This window comes from Gallinula chloropus (genome assembly GCF_964237585.1).
Source record: "Gallinula chloropus genome assembly, chromosome: Z".
NCBI lineage: Eukaryota > Metazoa > Chordata > Aves > Gruiformes > Rallidae > Gallinula > Gallinula chloropus.
Window position 1 is genome coordinate 23,020,238 of NC_140089.1, and position 22,101 is coordinate 23,042,338.

A 22,101-nucleotide genomic window follows, 5' to 3' on the forward strand; every position below is an offset into this window, starting at 1 on the left:
TTGAGGCCTTGTTACACCTGTTTCATCAAACTGATTACTTTTATACTTGCAAATCTGTCTGTACATCTACAGAGGAAAATTTCAGTTATGTAGGATTTCACCTGTGAAGGGAATGACATCCATTTTGTTTGAACACTAATTTTTGTGACACAGCTAGGTTCATATTCACAGTTATTAACTGAAGCTTTAAAAAGTCATGGTTTAGACCAGGCTGGCAGCTCAGCTCCACACAGCCACTTGTCCACTCTCCCAGGGTGGGATGGGGGACAGAATTGGAAGAATGAAAGTGAGAAAACTCCTGGCTTGAGATAAAGATGGTTTAATAGATAAAGCAAAAACCACTCATGTGAGCAAAACAAAACATTCCCCACTTCCCATGGGCAGGCAGGGGTTCGGCCATCTCCAGGAAAGTAGGCCTCTAGCATGTGTAACAGTGACCTGGGAAGACAAACGCCATCACTCCAAATGTGTGTTCTCCTCCTCCTTCTTCCCTCGGCCCCTTATATACTGAACGTGATGCCATATGGTATGGACTATCCCTGTAGTCAATTTGGGTCATCTGTCCTGGCTGTGTCCTGTTCCAATTGCTTGTGCACCCCCAGCCTCCTTGCTGGTGGGCTGGGGTAAGAAGCAGAACAGGCCTTGGGTCTGTGTAGGCACTGCTCAGCAGTAACAAGAACATCTCTGTATTATCAATGCTGTTTTCAGCACCAATCCAAAACACAGGCCCCTAATAGCTACCATGAAGAAAATTAACTCAATCCCAGACAAAACTAGCACCAGGTACAACATGTTCTCAGTTACTTCAGTGGAAATGAGTTTTTCTGGCCTGGGACTGTTTTCAGTCTAGCAGCACATCTTTGGAAATACAGTCTATGAAGACCACTGTTTTGGTCACTATGTTGCTGGTCCTTCTGTCTGCAGACCTCTGCTATAAAGAGGTCACCATCTTAATTCATTGTCCCAGTGCAGACCAAAGTGATAGGAGAAGATGTAACTGTTACATCAAAGACAGCCTTGCTCTGCCCATGTCAATGTACTCACTGAACCAAGCATTGCTCATGTTCAGGCCTTCTGCACCACTTTCATTTTTTTAAAAAACAATGTATTGATTTTATTTTCTGCCCAGAAAGATTTCTGACCACAGTAAAATGGTTACCAGAAAACAAAATGATAACTTTTATACTGATTGAATGACTTCTTTTGCTCCTGGAAAAAATAGCAATATCCAGAAGTTGTCAAATTGTGACATATTTGCATCTGCAATTGTGTAAATTTGATGCAGGATTTTTAAATTTTTATGGCATTTCAATGCATTTATGGTTTGTTTTTTTTTAACTGAGCTAAAATGAGCTTTGTTTAACACATGCCATGTAGCTAGCTTGAATAAAATTACTCATTCTGCCCACTTTAGTATTAATCAGGATCACCTGTGTATAAACTGGAGACACCCATCCCCTGCAAAGGGGAAGGTAACTTCATCCCAAAATAAGGATGAAAACAAAAAATACAGTCAAAGCGATCTAACAATGGGTGATTTTGTTTTACAGGGCTCTTTTTTCTTGAGCATCAGCCAGTGAAATGTATTCTGAGTATATATATTAATAACCTTTGTAAATAAGAAATTTGGTTTAAGCCAATATACGGGGTAGAAACATTTTACTTGGCATCTCAATGTTCAGTTTTAAGTGGTTTGGAATTTTTACTATTTACGGACAAGTTACATTGTGACTTCTCACAGTATGAAATTAATCACATTGACTGTTAAAAAAATAAAAGATTAATAGTGTTGTATCATTTATTGTGGTATCTGTTAAAAATAGATAACCAGGGGCAAATAGATGTTAATGGTCCCTTTCACTATAAAAAAAAAATCAATGTTTCCCGGATACAGAATAATTTAATATGTTATTTTAAAAATGTTTGATTTGAAAATACCCAAACAAATAAGTCTGAATTCACAAATCATCTTTGTTTTACCTGCACTTAGATTTTTATGTCAAATTTGATAAATATTTTCTGTGCAAATTAACCATGCAGCTAAAAAAGAAAACTGGGCATGTTACAACTTGTCTTCCAATAAGAGAAACAGAGAAAATAAGAGAAACTTATTTTTTTGTTAAATTACCATTACAGATATATTCATGTAAGTTTTTAAAGGCTATATAATCTAGGTTAAGTAACCTATCTACGGCTTTTATGTATTTATTTCAAACTTGGAGAGCAGTTAGATTTTCAAATGTAAGTAATTAAAATTGTAAGCTATTGAGTTATTGACCAATACTGAGCTATTAATCAAGCTAAAAAATTCTACAATCAGGGTTCAGTGCTCTGAAGCACTGTAAAATAATAGTATTTGTGCTCAGTGATGCAAGTAGCCACAATTAAGCAGTTCACTTGACAAATGAGATAGTTCACTTTATTTTGCACTTAATTGAATTGTACATGCTTGGTCACCATTGTCTCCTTCCCTTTGGTTTTGTTTTCTAGCAATTTAAACATACACATTTATTAAAGGGAGAGTAATTCAGTTGGTGTTGGCCATTGGCTCTAGAAATGCAGACATCAAGAGCCATGCCTTAAATATTGTGCAGTGTAAAAATTATTAATATCCCTCTAGAGAAAGTCTTACTTTCTTAAACAAAAGCTCTGATAAGCAGGACTCTGTCACTAACATAAATTGTATGTTAAAAGGCAAAAAACCCTGACTACAAGATGTCAATTTAAATCACTTTTACCAAACAGAAATATATAGATGTTTCTTTACATTTTATTTTAGTTAGCAATGGTATATGCATTTGAGCAGTCCTGTCTCTCCTTGCTGTCCTTTTCTTTCTGTGTTTACAGTCTGTTTGTTATGAATCTGAATTTGTAACATTCTCAGTTGAGTTTGTTTGTTTGTTACGTTTGTTTTTAACAAGCTGTGGTGTTGAAAACCCAAGTTCTGGGTTTCATTCAGGTCACAAAAAGAGGTATTTTCATTCTCAGTTGGAAAAAAGGTGTTGATTAAAGGCAAGTATTTTCAACAGCAGTAAGAAAATAGAAAGGTAATTTTACCATGGTTGTTATTTTTCCCTCTAGCAATATGAAGAGTTTAATTGCAAACAATCACAGAATCCACCTAGGATGTAGGTATAATGATCATACCTGTCTTTGTGGGTAACACTATTACTGGCACCAACAGACAAAGGATTTTGTCAGTCTCTTAGTTCCAATGTATGAGGACTAAGGAGTATCCCGCTGAGTTTGGGAGAAATAAGGTAGGCATATGATGTGTAGTGCAGGCTCACTACCTTGTTGAATTGTGTTTTGTGTGGCATGATGCCCAAAGACTCTCAGCCAATTCCTGCACAAGCATTTCACATCTGCTAAAGAAGTCATGAAGTCTTGAGTACATGTCTCTCAAGAAAGTCCCAGAGAAGTGCGCCTGCAGTTCTCTGGAAATTACTGGGAAGAACATGGGTTCCTGCCCATATGGTTTCTTGTTCATGGCCATGGAAAGCACTGACAGCACGGTGTTTCTCTTTCCCTTTCCAGGCCCTACCAGTGCGGTCACTGCTCCCAGTCTTTCTCCCAACCTTCAGAGCTGAGGAACCATGTAGTTACGCACTCCAGTGACAGGCCATTCAAGTGTGGCTACTGCGGTCGTGCCTTTGCTGGAGCCACGACACTCAACAATCACATCCGGACACACACTGGGGAAAAGCCCTTCAAGTAAGTAGTTGAAGCCAACAGCCTTTTCCTCCTGTGATTATAGAGGTCAGGCATCACTGCTATGCACCAGCATCCCTGGTTCATAACAGCACATGGCAAAGGTGCCCTTGAAAGCCCAGTCAGGTGGGGCTAAAATCAGGATTAAACCAAACTTGTTTCTGACTGTCTTGCAAGCCCTGAGCAATTTGCTGTCCTCTGATGAGAACGTCCTTAAATGACTAGCTGCCAGAGAACTGTAGCTGAAAGTACATTCAAGGTTGGAAGATTCATATGCTGTAAGAACATTAATATGAATCTGTAATGTCTTTATACTGAGGTAGATGGAAGTTCACAGAAAAGCTAATTTGGATCTGGTTAAACATGGAGGAGAAATAGGCATCCTTTTCTTTTTTAGTCTCAGGATAGAAAATGCAGCTCTGGCTTGTGGTGTAAGTTTGGTAAGATCATCATAAGAAATTGATAGTGTTCAGCTGTCAAAGTGAAGCTTTGTCAAAGTGAAGCTGTCAAAACCCAACAAAACACTCACCTGGTAAAGACAGTTTTCAATTAAACACAATCTGCTTATTTTTGCAGTTTATTCATACTAGAGTTAAAGCCAAACACACATGACTCAGAAACTTTCCTTCTGTGCTCACCTCTAGCTATAGTATAGCTGCTCCAGGTGGATTTTGCCTTCTGTAGTGTAAGACTGCTTACCCAACAGGAGATGTTCTCCAAGACAGAATACAGATTTTCCATATTTGTATCTGTGTTGTGTTGAATTTACAGGCAGAATTTTTATGGATTTTGTACCTGGAACAATCCTAGTTTGGAAGAAAAATAATGTCTTGATATTACTTCTTTTGGAAACTTCTTGGTGTTCCTAGGAGGAGTAGGAAAAATTGGAGAAGAAAGTGTGTGTCCCTCCCAGTTCTTCAAGGAGTATCTGTCCTCTGTCTACTTTTCTCCATTTGTCTTTTTTTTTTTTACTTTTGCTATACTGTGCTCTCAGTCTGGTTAATGTAAAAGAGCTCAGCCACAGGGCCTGTCAGAACCCCTTATAACAAGCTTAGTAGAGATACCAGTGGAGATGCTTTGCTCCATATATGGTTGAAAGGAACCATGGCCTCCACAGATGTCTCTGCTGGGGGCAGAGGGACAGAGGCAGGAACCATATACTGCATAGCCAGTACAGAAGAGTGTGCATACCAGAAATCACGGCTAGGGTACCGTTGTAGGTGGCAAAACTCAGAACATCGAAACATTGACTCCTCTAGAGCCAGTCTGTTGAATGCTCCGAGCACACAGAAGTGAGCCAAAAATAGTGTGAGCAATCAGATTGATTTTATCTAGTTGCTGTGTAAATAGATTTTAGTAATTAATGGAAGAGGTTTCCAGGTCAAAATGGAAAATAGATTTCTTTTAATGTTAAGGTGTTACTTATGTGTAACCTTGTTGACTCCACTTAATTTTTTTCCTTAACATTCTGTTTTTGTCATGTTTCCAATAGATCTGCTATTTTGCCCCATTTAGAGTCATTATTTTTCCCCTTGGTTCGGTAATTTTTTCCCCTTTTCCAAAATGGTCTTGACTACAGCACGATTTCATTTGTGGAAGAGTTTAACGTGTATACTGCAATGAACCAGTGGTCTGAGACTTTTTTTGATTGCTTATGCTGAAGTATTTAAGTATTCCAGGGTGCATCTACCCATTCTTACAGGTGCAGGACAGAGCAACAAAATACCTGTGTGCTTTGTAGTTCTTTATGACATATGGCTTAATCTTGTAAGATTTTTATTTATTTTCTTCCTTAAATTCAAGTAATGGTAGTATCAACTTCTCACTGGAAGACTTGTTGAAGTATTTGCAGTAAGCTGACTAGGAATTTAGAGGAAGCTAACCCTGTATCTGCAGATCTTCCCACCCCTGCTAATCAGATAAGGAGACACACACAAAGCCCCGGTGCTGCAAGTTGTTCAAAAGGGCAGGTTTGCCTCCCATGCAGGACTGCTTCCACTGTGGAAAACTTACCCAGAAACGTACTCAGCCTCTCAGCTGGAGGAAGAAGAGAGAGCTGCAACCCATCTTTATGGTCATCACCATGTAGATCCTCTTTTGAAAACGAGAGGTACCAGACTTGATGTTAAGCAAGCTTAGGAAAAAAAAACCAAATTGAAAAAATAAACAAGAACCATAAATGCAACCAACAAGACTTCTGTCTCTTGATCATGCAATTTAGGTTTTAAATGTTTGTTTACAAAGGGATTTTGAGTGTACGCTTAAAAAAAGAGTGCAAAATGGAAAAGTCCACTGAGATAGCATCTCTGTACCTCAAAAAAGTCTGTAAGAAGTACATACTTCTGTTGCATAATATTTTTACTATTAGAAAGAAGAACAATGCATGAATAGTGATAAATTGCTTAAATTCTAGCAAAGGTATTTTGAAAATAACAGGCACAATATTAAGGATATTACTAAGTTCATATTCACTGGTGAAAATGTTCACTGAACTGGACAGCTAGCTTCCACATTCTGTGAATTCAATGTTACAGCAGTGAGACAGTTATGCCTGTAAATGGCATTTGGACAAATCACAATGTGCATGGATTAGGCAGGCAATGTCAAGCACTAAGTGCATGTTTGTATGCATTTCCAAAGGTCTTTTTGAAAACACTGAACACAGAGTGACAGCATTTTGAAATAATTCAGGTTAATTGTTACTTAAGAGGAAGTCTGTGATTGGTTAAAAAGATTTTTCTGTGAGAAGACGCTTTCTCTGTAGGTCCTAGGTAACTTTGGATGTATAGTGGAAGACTTTTCTATTTACTTTTCATTACAGATAACAATGCTAAGTGAGGTTATCTGTAGTCAAAGCTTTAGTTGCATTGCCTGGACTGCAGGTCCAGTTAGAAGGCATTTCTTTTCGTGTCATCAGAAGCTATCAAGTCAGCCTCGCCACTGTAAAGTTTTTGTGTATTCTTATCTTACTGGAGTCTCCACTACGGCTGCTAGTCTTGGAACAAAGCTCTTAAGCAAATCAAAAGACAAAAGAAAAAGGGTAATTATTGGCCATCCCTCTTTTCTTAAATTTGCCTTCCCCCCTTCACATGTCTTCTATTTATGCAAATTAAATATTAGTTAAGGCATTTACCTGAAAAAACAGTGTTATGCAAACTTATAATATTCAGGACTCAACCAAAAGGAATTAGCAAAAAGATTCTTTCAGACTGGGATAACCCAGGTGGCTTGTTGGTTTGGTATTTTGGGGCAGAGGGAGGGGTTTGGTTTTGGATTTTGGTTTTAACAGGGAACTTTAATTTTAGGTTCAATACAGATGTTGTATCTGAAGTCACATCTCATCTTTGTCATTTTTGGGGTTGGTTTGTGGTATTATTTTAAAATTTAGTGTTAAATACAGTTCTTGAATGAAATCTTTAAATATACATTTTGAAAATATTAAGTGAAGATTTTTTTTCCTAAAATAGATATTCATAAATTTCTTCACCCAAAGCCTTTTTCTGAGCTTGACATAAACTTTGGAATTACACCAATCGTGTCTATAATCTACAATGTGAATGTTTTGAAAGCATGATGAAGCGAACAGGCAGACTACCAATAATGAGGGCTATCTAACCAAACTCAGAAAATACAGTCCCTTAGAAATATCAAAGCCACACTGATGTTCATGTTGTCTTTGAATTTAAGAACCATTTTGTTTGCCATATTTGCCCAAGGAACTCACACAGGTTGCTGTCAAATGCCATCAGGTAGCTTAAGTGGAAATTAAAGTGATCTCTCGGGTCATAGATATCTTTGTTCCCAATACTCATAACTACATTTTAGAAGTTTGGTGTGTGTATGTAATACTCAGGCTCAGCCCCATAGTTCCTTTGTGAGCAATGGCAAGGAAGGTGGACTTTTTTTCCTTTCTGACTCCTTCAACTTTCTGACACTACTTTAAACATATGTGGCTTGTAGTATAGGAACACAGACACAAGAACATGCACACACATGCTCACCAGTCTCATAGACACAGGTCATTACAGTGGTTATTCTGCTATAACAGGCTAGGAAAGGGTGGTTGATAGGGGGAAAGAATACATCATAATTAAAAAGAAAAAATATTTCTGCTTTTCCTCTCATTCCTACTTACAATGAGATAGCTATGCCAGCTGCTGTGACACTATTATCTTTACCTTTCCTATCAGTTTGTATCAGGCAACAATTTCTTTGGACCATATTGGAAAGGGGAGTCAGGGGCCTAATACAGGCCCCTGCCTACAAACTAGGTGCTTATACACCCAAAACTATAGTCCTGAAACCTCATCCACACACGGTGCAAGTGCCTAAAAAATACTAGGCACTTTGGGTACAATCTGAAGGTTATGCAGGTACATGAGAAAGCCAGGGAAATTGGGTGCTTTGCCAAAGGCTTATTCCCCAAGGGCTTCATGGTGCTGACAGCAACACTTGGCACCCACATCCCTCCTGTTCAAAGGGCAGATGTTTGTAGCAAGATATTTCTTCTTTCCTGGTCTCTCTAACATCCTTCTTTCCTGTGTCTGTATATAAGTGCCCAAAACAACCTGTAGCTAGGAAGTAGAGCACTCTCAAAGCAGAAGCAGCTTGTGGATATAGGACAGAAACTTGCATTTTGAAGGAATACACTGAGCCTTGCTCTATGCTTTCAAGAGCAATGCACAGTGCTGAGTGAATGTGGTACCCAGTCCTAGCCTCCCACGCAAGCTCCAGAAAGGGTAAGGAGGTCTGACACAGCGTAATGGCCAACAGTTTTAATGAGTAACTCTGTCTTTTGGTCGCCTTATAGTCTTTCTCTGATTCACATTTGGCCCTTGGGCACCCTTATATAATAGATTTAATTTATTTGGCCAGATATTTAGAAGTCAAGCATTGCCACATGTGATTTTAGGTTATTTTGCAGCAGTATGTCTTAGAGCTTGGTTAGGAAAGAATCCAAGCCTCCTATTACCCAGTAAGCAAAGCACTTATCTTTGTAGACATCAAAGTAACAAAACTATCAAGTTCAAGTAGATGGCAATATCTCATACAGACTAACTTAACCCTCCAGCCTTAAATTTGATTCTAATATCTCTGTGGTAGATAAATATATATGTATGTAAAAATAATACAATAATTTGCAAGTTTGTCAGGCAATGAAAGGTAGTATATTTTGACACACTAATCCAGTAACTAATCAGTTTTCTAATAAACAATCAGCAGTACACTAATGTGTCATCAGCACTTCAGGAGCTCTGGAGAGTGGATGATCTGCACATAGATGTTAATGAATACCCCAAAAATCATTAAGTAATCAATACTTCTGAGTTATTTTCATTGAGCTGATAAGTCTGATACATTAAAGCTGACATTTTACATTTGTCAAGATCACAGTGCAGTTTTTAACAGTAGAACAGGCTGCTAAAAATATTCCATGAAAGACAATCAAAGAAACACAACTTAAAAAGTCTTGACATTTTAGATTGCTACAGTAGCTTGGATGAATGAGTCTGTAATGTCTGCACTAAATGCTCCTGAAACATAACTTTCTTACTAAAAATTACTAATATAAAGAACATTCCACAATTATGCATATGCATAAATACCTTTATTTTCTCTCTCTTTTGTAAGCAGCTAGATCAGTGACAGTTCACTTTCTATCATTCACATTGGGAAGACAGAAAGATGAATATGAATTAGCTGAGCCCTTTGTTTTCCTCACTTCTCCTCTGAAAGTGAAGAATTCATTGCAGTGATGCTTTTATGATAATCTTCTTTGAAGATAAAACATCACACAGTACCATTAAATCAAAGGTGGCTTTTGGATCAAGCACCGTATAAGAAGAATCTACTGCATCCGTATTTGCAACTCATCAAACACCCCTATCTAGTGTTCAGAATGCAAATGAAGAGGGCAGTATTTGGGAGATTAAATGCAGTAGATGCTATCTCAAAGCAGGCATCAGGGATTCATTCTAAGTGAGCAATAACCCCCATCCTATCCCCTCCAAAATTCAATGGCTTTGTTCATTTGTTCACACATTATTTTTTATTGTAGATTATGGTTCTCTAAAGAGAGAACAGGGTAGAAAGAGAGCTGACATAAAAGACAGTGAAGCAAACAGTGGTGAATGTTACAAGTTCTTGCTCAAGCCACAGATTTCCCAAATAGTGTGGATGTTTTCAGATAATTAAGTAAGCACTAACTCTATGTGCCTATTTGAACTGAACCCCACTGCATAGTCAGAGCAGATAAACAAAGAGTTTTGTCTTGCTCTAGCACTGAATGATTATTGCTTTGTGATTTCTCTTCCTCCAATAGGCAATTGTGGATTTTAAATTAGCAGAAGGTGAAATTCTATTTGTCATCAATTTCTCCTAGGGGTTACAGAGCAGAAAACTGCAGACAAGCTGCTTCTTTGATGGCTCACTCCTAAAAATCTCTTTTTGTTCTTTATCTATTTGAACTGACAGTGATCAGAGCTACAGCAGGACAGGCCTCTCTGGAGAAATCACCTTCCCCCTGTCTATTGACAGATTCCTCTGTTCTGAATCAGACAGGCCTTGTCCCATCATAGGCATCAAGGCCTTAGAAGTAGCCACCAATTAAACCTCTTGAGCCAGTAAAATCTGAAGCCACTTTTGAGTGTCTGTTCTGATTAGGCAGGATGAGACAAAGCCTATCACCCCCTCCGACCCCCCCTCCTCCAGAGCAGCTCCCCAGTCTCAATTTTCTCTGTTGCCTTCACCAGGTGCGAGAGGTGTGAGAGGAGCTTCACACAAGCCACCCAGCTGAGTCGACACCAGAGGATGCCCAATGAGTGCAAGCCAATAACAGAGAGCACAGAATCAATTGAAGTGGATTAACTGATTGACTGGTTGGAATTAAACTGCAAGGAAAGTCATGATTAAATGTCACGGACACTTAAGCAAAACCAAAGATTTCCTCTGAACAACTTTCAATCAGTCCCAGAAAACCAAAAGCAGTAATAAAATAAGTAAGATGTTAAGAGATATTGATCCTGGCGTGGAAGTGAGACCAGGAAAGAGATTATTTATTTATGACTAGGGATGAGTCTTATTTCAATTGACAAGTTACTTGGGACTGTTAACATTTCAAGTCCCTCCATGTATTGCTTTAATTCTAAAAGCCTTTATAATTGTTATTTAATGCCAAAGTGAGGAATCTCAAGGGTTCTTCTGCCCATAGTTATGACTGAGAATGCACATGGACTTGTTTATTGTTGCACCTTTTTTTGTAGCATGACTCAAAGGACCCAGATGTAATCCATACATTTGGCTGGGCTGGGCTAAGTTGATCTTGACATGGCTATAATAGAAATTGCTGCGTGGGATGGGAAGTGATCAGGAGCTATATCTGGGTCAGTGTCAGCCTCCTCAGACCAAAGGGCATTTCATTTCCATAGTCTCATGCCACACACCGTGTGTACTTTTCCATGCAAGTAGTTTCATTCAACAGCATTGCGTCGGCGTAGATATTTGGGGTGTGGGGGTGGGAAGGGGAGGGAGGGAGAAAAAAAGAAGGAAAAAAGGAATGTTGTATATTTGCAGATACACATTATATAAAGAAGCCAGTAGGAAACTTATGTTAAATTAATGGAGCTCTCAAAATTAGTCTAATAGCTATGAAAGACAGAGATGGTAGCAAGTATTTTAAATGTTTAAGTCTATGTGTAAACTGTATTATGAGAAGCAAAAAAACCTGAGGTGATGTTTTTTGTTTGGGTGATTGATTTAATGGCTTACCGATTTCTAGGAAACCTGATCAGAAATCCAAGCTGCATTCCATTGATATTTTTACTCTGTTGGTTTGGATCAAATTGAAAATGCTTCTGTATTAGATGAAGCTTTCAACATACTTGGGCTGAGCTTCAAAACAGAAACTAAATCTGTACTCAGATACTTTGCAAATGGTTTGGAGGCTTCATAGTATTCACTTCATGGAAATTTGCCTGGTACAGTCGTGAATGAAAGGAGGCCAAAATATTCCCAACATCAATGTAAAAAGCTCAGATATCATTACATTGGTTCAATTTAAACAATTTACATGTTGGCTTTTTTCAAGCTTTTATCCTTGATGTATTTCAGATTTCATGATTTTGTCTAATCAAAGACTGTTTTTCACTTTTAGAGACCAGCAGTATTTGTTTATATATTGATTGTTTCAATGCTAGAGCTGTAGTTTGATAAAAATGTAAAAAAAAAAAAAAAATAGCAAAAGCACCAAAAAAATAAAATACAACAAGAAGCAAAATCTAAACAGTTCTGAGGTCATGCTATATCATAAGGTAAAACTGAAAAATAAATTTGTGGAGATTATGGGGATTAAAACAGATTCATTCAGTTTTGCACAAAAACTGAAGTGCTTGGTGGCTCATAAGGGCTCAGTTGATTATATTAAATATTTTAAAAAACATTTATGGGGATAATTTTAAATATGTAGAGAATCAAGTATCCAACTCTGTAAAGGGCTAGACAGAATTAGCTACAAATTTAATAACAGGTTCAAACCATTTATGAATTCTGCAAAGAGCTTAAGCAGAAAAAGAGTGTACAGTAAAATTCAAATACAGCTAAAAGGAACTTAAACGCTAAGACATCCATGCTTCAGGATGTTAATTTATTATATTGCAGAAACTACACCGCAGAAACTACACCACAGAATCTGGAGTTTCCAAAACATTGCAGGGAATTACATCAGGAGTTACTGTATTTATGTTTGGCCATTAAAAATGTAAAGCATTGTGGAAAAAAAAGGACTTTTAAACCATTGTTCTAGTAAGTACTGGATTATCTCGTAAAGGGGCTGTGTCCCTTTGAGATTTTCAGCTCTGTTTCTCAATGTGGAGATAGGGGAAGTGAACAATTGTGTCATAACTTGACTGATTTTATCCTCCAAGCTATGAGAGATTCTTGACTACTACATAAATGTTTGTTTGTTTGTTTTATAGGTTAAAAGAAGCATGGGAAACTGGGTAGGAAGAATTGTAACTTAAAGGTGACTATTTGAACATTGTTTTGTTCCTAGCAAGTCTGATCAAACCGAGAAATCCAAAATCCAGTCCCTGGTAGTTCACACCTTACCTTATTTAAGAGACTTTCACATAAAGTAACATCTTGGTGGGGCACCAGCTTTTGGTTAACAGCAGCTGTAGATCATTTCTGCAAGCAAATATTCTTAACAAAAATACCCCCAAAATAAAAAAAAAAAAACCCAACAACCAAACCCAGAAATTTATAAATTGAATAAATATGAGAAGAAATACGCGGTGTTTTGTAAAGCAAACGCGAGCTGTTAGATCACTGACTTGTGCTGTTGCATTATCTGACTGCATTCTCCTGCTCAGGGATGTGGTCAGTGGAAGTGCAGAGCACTCAGTCTCCCACAGAAAGGGATTTATATTTGTGTCCTGTGACACAAATAGCACATAAGTATGTGCATACAGGTATTGCAAATTCCCTGCTGAACATAAAAAAGCTTACTTATATGGTTTTTAATTAAACATGTATCTAAATATTCTCCTGAATGGGTGTGAAGATCAATTATTTCAAGTTTTTACTGGATTGAAAAAAAAAAATTAAAAATGCATCAGAGTAGGATTTCTGCAGAATTTACAATTTTTTCTTCAAAATAATTCTTTCTTGTGTAAATCACTATGTTGTGCCAGATGCTTAAGCACAATTTCAGTTACTGCATTATTTTATACATGGCACTTTCACAACAGATTGGGCAGCTTACAAAAGTAATTTAGTGAAACCCCATGATTTCATAGTGGGTTTTACTTGAGTATTACATTTGGCACTCTGCTACAATATAACAAATGTAAAATTAACTTGGAAGAGCTAAAATACACCCTGGGTTTGGACTAAATGGAATCTAATTTCTGTCTGCACTTCTGAATGCTGAGCGAGTTTCTGTTCATGTATCAACAGAACAACCATACATTTAGGTCTATTATGAATACAGTATGTGTTTGCACACAGTAAACTGAAGCAGTAAGTGTAGTACAATAATCTTGAAATGTAGTGATTATGTGCCTGCCATTTCAGAATTTCTGAAGCACTTGGCATCTGTGTTTTGTAGTCTGGTAAATAAATATAAGCTTTTTTTTTTCTTTTCTTTTTTTTAAATGATTCTTTTTAATCCAACCCTGAAAATGTTGGAAGTCACATTTAAAAATTGTGCCTAGTCCTGATTCTTTTTTTCAGTGTGGATTTAAATTTTATACATAGAGTTATTTCTTTCAGAAAGACACTAGGTCCTTTATGAACCTGCAGTTATAGACCCCAAATATGATCTTTTTTTTAACCAATTTGATTGTCTTGACATGAAAGAAAACCTAGTTGAGAATAAAATAATACTTACAGCATATTACATACTAGAAACTTACAAGCAATGATATGTATATCTTTTCTTTTGGTAACACCATCTCTCCTATTAATTACTATTTATTATTTGTATGGTGCCATTACACTATGTGATGCTGTCTTATAGCTGACAAAATTATGTGATTTTAAATTATTAAAGAGGTGAAAGTCCAAAAGTAAGGAGAATCAGTAAATATCTGAATCTTAGTAAGTAAGTCCAAAGCTTTTGAGATTCACTGATTGCTATGATTTTTTAAAAATTACTATTGGAGTACTCTTTTGTTCCATTCAAGTCCTTTCTGTGGATAAGATTCCAAAAAAGAAAAGATTCTGGGACTGCATGAAGTCTTTTTTTTTATATATATATATTTTGTCAAGATTTTGATCATCAAGCCAATCTGAAAAAGTTCATAAACCCACCCAATAGATGTAGAGTATGCTGAAGGGGTCCTCTGTTGTAATAAAAATAATAATAATGACACTGTAATTAGAAAGGTAAACAACTTGCTTGCATTTTTGAAATGTCATAAAATTGCATCTTTTTAGTGCAAAGGACCAATTAAGTCATGCATGTAGCTGTATTCTTGTGATATCAACTGTAAAGATTACATTGTGTTTAAATGGAAATAACAGGCACACATTTAAAAAGAAGACAAAGAAATGTAAATATATTTGATTAATAAAACATTTCTATTACTGTATCCTAAACCTTTGTTTTATGTTAAGATTATCTATGGGATTTTGTGCATGCTATGCAGGAAACCAAATATGCTTAGATGTGTGTGCATTGAAAGCAGTCCCAAATAATCACAGTGCCTTGCTGCAGTTTTTATTCTGAGCTTCCAAAAGGGGTTTGCAGCTTGGACATTGCAAACTGATTTGCAGTGAGAATGAAGTGAAATCAAATTCAGTTTTCTTGATGACCAGGTCCTAATACTCCTCTTGACACCACTCCGAGGGCACAGTGCAGTCATACGCTCGCTCAAGCAATTTCTCAACCATGGTTTGGAATTTGTTTGTATAGGTTTATGATGAAAATCATGTCATATTGTAATCAAATTTTTCTATTTCACATACTAGAGTGCGGGGTTTTTTATGGTTGATGGCCCAAGTCTCGTTTTGTTACCTGGATCCTGATTTACAGGCATCACCATCTAGTGGACTGAAGCAGAACTTCAAAACTCTAGCTGATAGGATGCCTGAACTCATTTTAAAAAATTGTTATAAAACCAAAGCTAAAAGCACTAGCCATGCTCCACTGCAAGGGACCTTCAGTGCCTTTTTTAACATTATTTTACTGCCATTGCGTATGTCAAAGATCAGCGATTAGTTCACTAAGTCACCCCCTTGTTCCACTTGAAAAAATACCACTTGAGTATGAGAAGAATATGTCAGTTTCTGTCATTTTTCATGTTATATGACCTTTTATATAAGCACCAGAACCACCACGGTAGAATAATTGTGCAAAACTACTGTACTTGAGAAAATACTCAGGTAAATTGGCCAGCAGACCGCCTGCTGGTTTGCAAGTAGCAGGGATAGTCAATCATTCGAGGCAAGCTTCTATACAACCAAGGAAAATTCTTTATAACAAGAGATTGTATTGAGTCACACTGTATGAGATTATATTGCCAAACCCACATAATCTGTCATGAGCTAATGAGACACGAATGTCTGGAGGGGGTGGCGGGTGGAGAACTCCTTTGGCTGATGGCCCAATCTATGATATAAAAGATTCCTGGGGTCCACCTTCTTGCAACTCTTCGGGTGCATGATTTAGAAGGGGTGAAGCTCAGGTCTGATAATATTTTTCTTTCAATTCACTTACTGAACTTTTTTACCTGGGCTAATGTCTAGGAGTTTTCTGCCTTCTTATTTTTGTCCCTGTATGTGTGCACAGAGACCTGGGGAAAACTTAACCCAGTATTAAAATGCAAGAGACCAGGAGAGCAAGACAGCATCAATTTTATTTTTTGATTATTGGGGTGTAGAGATCAGCAGGTTCCAAGCTAATGTGCACACTACAGTGTTGCCTTGGCACTACCTTACAAGCAGTTTCTGCTGCACCAATGAACATCTGCTAGTTACAAGAAGCCCAGTGACTCCTTAATGCCATAAACCCAAGCTGTACTTGAACTGACGACACGCAGATGTTGGAGCTGCACTCTAACCTCCTTGTGTTGAATGTCCATTCTCCCAGCCTCAGGTTCAGTTCTTTCTCCTACTTACTAAGGGACAGTCGGCAAAATATTTTAGAAGCAAACTAGGGCAAGCTTCCATAGTTGTAGGGCATCTGGTAGCCTTTTGGACTAGACTGATAATGCAGCATGCTTATCACACCCAATTGTCCAATGAAATATGAATAAACACCAATATACAACATAATTAGGCATAAGATCCATACAAGCCAATCCACTGGATAGGAGTTTGTCTTTCTCCTCAGTAGTTCCTTGTGTCCATCCTTGTGACCCTGACAAGTCAGCTAGTCAAGATATAGGCTTGGGTGTTACCTTTGCTCAAAATCTGAATCATTTGCATAGACATAAACTCAACTGAGGCCACAGAGAGCTGATTACAGGTATGTTCCCATCCATGTAAATAAGGCCATCAAGAAAATAATGAAGACCTAACTCTCCAAACATGACTGGAATGAATCCAAGTATATGAGAAGGCAAGAGGTACACATAGCCTATCACTCAACTCAGCACATCTAATCTTTGAAGAATGCATTGACAAACCTTAATTTTTTTCCAATTTTTATTTTTATTTTTGTTGTAGGTAACATAACTTGAGAGACGAGAGACACCCCCAGATTTCAAAGCTGAACCCCAAGCCATCCTTTGTACCCATAACTGGATCACTTTGTCTTTCTTGCAAATGTCTTCTCCACCAACCACAGCAGATTAGTCTTACTAGTACTTACCCACAGATATAAACTTCTTCCATTCTTAGCCTTTTCCCTCTCCCGTCTTCGCTCTCATAATTTCCATTTATTATACTTTTACTTTTCTCTTCCCCTCTGACATTGCTGCATTCAATCATTCTCCTCATCTCTAGAGTTGCTCCAAATAAGCTTGCAAATGTCTAAGGAAAGAACTTGTATTCGTTTATACTGGCACAATAAGTCTCAGAAATGTGTGTGGAGGGGTTGTTTTGTTTTTTGTTTTATTTTTTTTGCTATTATCTCGCCTCAATAAAATGAGTCAAACTATAATAGTCATGCAGAGCCTTCAACCTGGATTTTTTTTTAGGGGGCCAAGAACATTTTGGCCTACAGCATACACATTCCTAGTGATGAAAAATTCTTCTGGAAGCTATTCTGCTTTTTTTTTTTTAGTTAGGTTTTTATTGGGTCAATTTTTTTCTTTTTTTTCCCCATGGCATAAGAGGTAATTAGATAAATTAAAATTTTCTTATAGAAAATACTTTCTATTGAGTAAAAAAAGACAGAACAATTAAATGTTTGCACTGAGTCATACTTTCAATAGTGTCTGTGTATTTGTCTGAGTCTCTCTTCACTTTCTCTTTTTTTTTTTCCTTTAAAACATAGAAAGCCAATTTCTTCTGCTTACACATAAGATCTTCAAGAAGGGGATAATATATTGCTGTAATACTGCAGCATAGTTCTGCACAATGAAATGCTGCAATAGTGTCTGATCAGTCAGTGATAAGAACACCATGTAACTCCCATCTCAGTTTTTGAAATTGCTTATGTGATGAAGATATATGTTCTATGAATAGGGAGGCAGATACAACTGAGAATAGTATCTCTTTCATTACCATCAGGTTAATTTGTTTTTACTTATTGAGGTAATGACAGAAGGGAGGCTGCGCTGTTCTTTAATGGGTGGTGATACAGGAAGTTTAAGCTCTGAATGAAATTTAGAAACACATTGTATCTGCCTTCCATCTTCCTAGTTTTGCTTTGCTTTGTGCTGATAGTAGAGCTCCCCAAGAAAGAACTTGTACCCAGTGCACATTCTCAATAAAGATTGTTCACATTGTTTTTAAATTTTTGCCTCCCAGAATTTTCTCCCTAGAAATGCGGGGGGGAGGGGGGGGTTTGCTTCAGGTTGGGGGAGGAGGGGGGGAAAAATGTTTTCTGCCATAAATTTAAAGAACAAAATTTATTAAAATGTCTCCATCAAATGGTCAGTTTTGTGTGTGATTCCTCTTCTTCAAGAGCTCCTTTTCACCCAAGAAGTATTTTGACAGTTGCTTTCATTCTGTGTTTAATTACTAGAGTAAAGAATTATGACTATTTGTATGGTACAAATCATGGCTCTCCACAGTGTCTAATAGCTGGTTCTTCTCTGTTATCTTAGTAACATAGTGAATTTTTACATTATTGTCATGGTCTACCCTCAGCTGTGGCTGTGCACCACATGACTGCTTGCTCACCACCCCCCTCAGTGGGATGGGAAAGAGAATGAGAAGACAAAGGCAAAACTCTTGAGTTGGGATAAAGACTGTTTGTTGGGACAGCACAGGGAGAAGGAAAGAACAACAACAGCACTTAGAATATACACAAGTGGTAACACAGGGCAATTTTCTCACCCCACCACTCACCTAACTACCAGACACTCTGCTCATCCTGGAGTCGCTGCTTCTCTCCAACTAGCCCCTTTATAAACTAAGTCATATGGTGTGAAATATCCATGAAATTTGGCTAGTTTGGGTCAGCCATCCTGGCTGTGTGCTCTTCAGCCTCTTGTGAATATTAACTCTATCCTGCCTGGAAACCAGGATAATATTTCCTTTATTTTTCACTGTGGCTGAAAAGATGATCTCTCTCTTTCAGTTTTGCATGGTCATTGGTCACAATTTGCCCCAAGTCAAGTCCTAATGAAGGTACTACTTTGTGCAGTTTATAATATGTATTAATCATATTATATATTATATGTGTAGGTATATCATAGATTGTGGAAAAATTGTAAGCCATGTGTAGCTTTACTCTTCCTCCTTTTCGGTTTGCCAGTACCTTTCTGGATTATATTTTCCTGTGTTGAATAAGGTTGCTGGCTCCCTTTCTGCCAACAGCCTAAATACAAGGGTACTTTGCCCACCAAATTTCATAGTCAGACTCAGAGCTACTTCAACATGCTTCTAGATTGCCTTCGAACTTCCCAGATCTGCTTCGATCCCAGTAAAAGACAGCATAGTCTCCTTCCTATTCTTAGCTCATTAAATAAAAACAAGTTAAAAAACTTCCTGGTAGTGACCCAGGTGTTGGTTTGATCTGTCTAATTCTTGCTTTCTGTTGTGATGTTTACCACCAGTGAAACTGCACCTTTCAGAAATCACAGAAGAGAAAGGGAATCCATATCACTGTTGACATGTGGTTAATCTTCACTTCTCTGTAACACAGTTAGGTTTGAATCTCTCTCATCTTGAATGTGTCATTAGTGGCACAGGTAAGATCACAAGAACCAACACAAATTAAAAGGTTAAATTAGGATAAAAGCCTTAATAAAATAACACACTAAATATATGTTAATAACTTCATTAAAAATGATAATTTGTTATGTTTTGACAAAGCAGATGTGTCACTATACTGGAATTATTTTATCCCTGCAGCTTTTACATATGTAGCAAATTAATTGCCTCCCAAAGTACCTTGGAGTGATGTCTTTGGTTTTGGGGGTTGTTGGGTTTTTTTTGGTTGTTTTATTTTTGTTTGGTTTTTTTTTTTTTTTTTTTTTTGGTGTGTGGGGGTGTGTTTGTGCCCTGTTTTTCACAAAATGCTCAACCTATTCAACCTACTTAGTGAGGCTGAGATGGTGCAATCTATCCCCAAATCTGTCACAACCATAGCTGTGGTCATTTAAAATAACCAATCCAATCATCCAGCTTTTGATTATTTGATGTTCTTTCTGGCTTTACACTTTTGATTAAGAGGCTCAGCAAAGAGGTGAAGTTGCAGAATAGCAAAGGGTTCCTTGACCTAAAGAACTTGAAGTCAGCAGGTCACTTATAGTGACTGTGATTTATTGAACAATAAACACAGCCTCACCAAACCCTTTTCTTTCCTCACTGGCCTATTTTTGCAAGCATCATATTCCTGTTCAGACAATACATGCAGAGAACTTTCAGAAATATTATTCAATCTCAGTATCAAGTAAAAGGTATCTGTGATTTGTGTAACCGCGATCATGAATTTTAACACACTGATTCTCAGAAATGGGATAAATTAATAGTAACAATCCATGCTACTGAAGATTTTTAGCATGCTCTACTAAAACAAATCAAACCACTAGATCTCATTTCATTAAAAAACATCGCAAAACTTCAACAATGAATCCTTACTGGAGAGAATCACATGAAATTTTGGTCAAAGAATAAACAGCATTTTTCTTGCATAAGATTTTGTTACTGAGGTCTTGTGCATAGTATGAGTTTGTAAAAAGGAAAGAGACACACATGCCATTTCAGACTAAAATTATTTGTTTCAGTGAGTGCAAAAAAAATAAAAAAGAAAACAAAAAAGAAAGACAAAAAGCAACAACAAAAAGTCCACACTGCATGGAAGTAAATGTTTTCACTACTTTCATTCTTGGAAATGTAGTATGATTTATGATGGTTTTAAGAGATGGCTTTGAAACACAAATTAATCACACTGTACTAACGATTTAAGCAATCAAAACCAATGTGATTTTTATACTATATTTGTCTAGTACATTTTTCTTAATAAGTGTCTCCTGTAAACTCACGGATGACAAGCACAAGGTCTCTTCCCTATGCATGCACAGGTATACACACAGGCATTCATTCTCATTCTTTCTCTTCCTAATCTTTATAAATTCTTTTTTCTTCAAAAGATTGAAACTTTCAATAAGTGAAAAGAAAATGGAAATGGAAGAGAAGGAGGTGGTAAAGTTGAGTGTTTGTAAAAACAAGAAGGAAACTTTCTACCAGGAAATCTTACTGTCTAATAAACTTGACCAGAAGAACATGGACATATCACACATAATTTTTTCATTAAAATCACTGTTCAGATAAGTGCTTCATTTGTCTCTGGATTCAATGTACAGCATTTTGCCTTGCATTAATTCAAGGTAATCTTCCACATGATAGATCACCTGGCTGCTGTTCTTACATACAGTAGTACTCAGGACTTTTTGACAGCCTTTACTCTATGTTCAAATTAAATGCTCCGTAAAGGAATGAAAAATAAGCTCCTTCTAACCAAAACCTTTCCAAGGGAGACAGATGACTTCTATTCTGCTCCAAGAGGCTTCATCCAGCACACACTGCCTCAGAGAGGGCAATTGCACCATCCCTGATAGGGTGCCAAGCTAGATAGATTCTTTCCTCACCATGAAACTTGTAAAGCAATTAAAAGCACAGGAAGAGCAAGCCCACATGCTGCATTCCACCCCAAACGTAACCATATTTAAAATGGGCTTGTATATACAGATAAACAAAGAATGCCTTTAAATGCCAGTCATCCTACAAAGACAATTGTGTTTTCAGCAACAAACTACAAGGTTTGGAAGCTCAAGCTCTCTGTTTATTTGTCTGCTGCAAAAGCATTCTAAATAAATGTGGCCTGATGCAGAAAGCTGGTAAACTAGAGCTGGCTCCACATTTCGTTCAGAGACTATTTGTTTTCCATGCCCACCCATGTCACTACAGATCTGCAGTGTCTGAGAGGAAATGTACCCACCAGCAGTTCTGGGACCATTTGTGTGACATAATTTATGTTCTTAATGCTCTTCCATGGTACCCTTGTGTTTCCAAATGCTTAATGTTGCTAGAAGTAAATGATTTCTTTCCACTACAGCTCAAAGTGCCAGAAGGCAGGAGAAATTTAAACACAACTAAGATCAACAGTTTGAGTTTACTTGGCCTCCACATCTAGCAACACAGTCATAAATTTCTCAGGCTTCTTATTTGAGAATTTAAAAGGTCCTATAGAATTGGCAAGTTTTCTATAACAATGATTCTTCTATATGTCTTATAAATGCTATAATTCCCAGGAGCTTCAGTTTGCATTGTGTT

The 22,101-nt window shown here is 37.3% G+C and overlaps 1 protein-coding gene across 1 annotated transcript in view; it reads left to right on the forward strand.

The window, feature by feature from the left end:
• Positions 1 to 10,578, forward strand: part of PRDM6 (PR/SET domain 6) — a gene marked incomplete at both ends in the record, with an annotated part of 72,489 nt that extends 61,911 nt beyond the window's left edge. The window contains 2 exons of the mRNA XM_084278025.1: positions 3,538 to 3,714; positions 10,464 to 10,578. Of these exons, the coding sequence (XP_084134151.1) occupies positions 3,538 to 3,714; positions 10,464 to 10,578 (292 nt within the window). The remainder of the gene's footprint in view (positions 1 to 3,537; positions 3,715 to 10,463) is intronic.
• Positions 10,579 to 22,101: the final 11,523 nt, after the last annotated feature.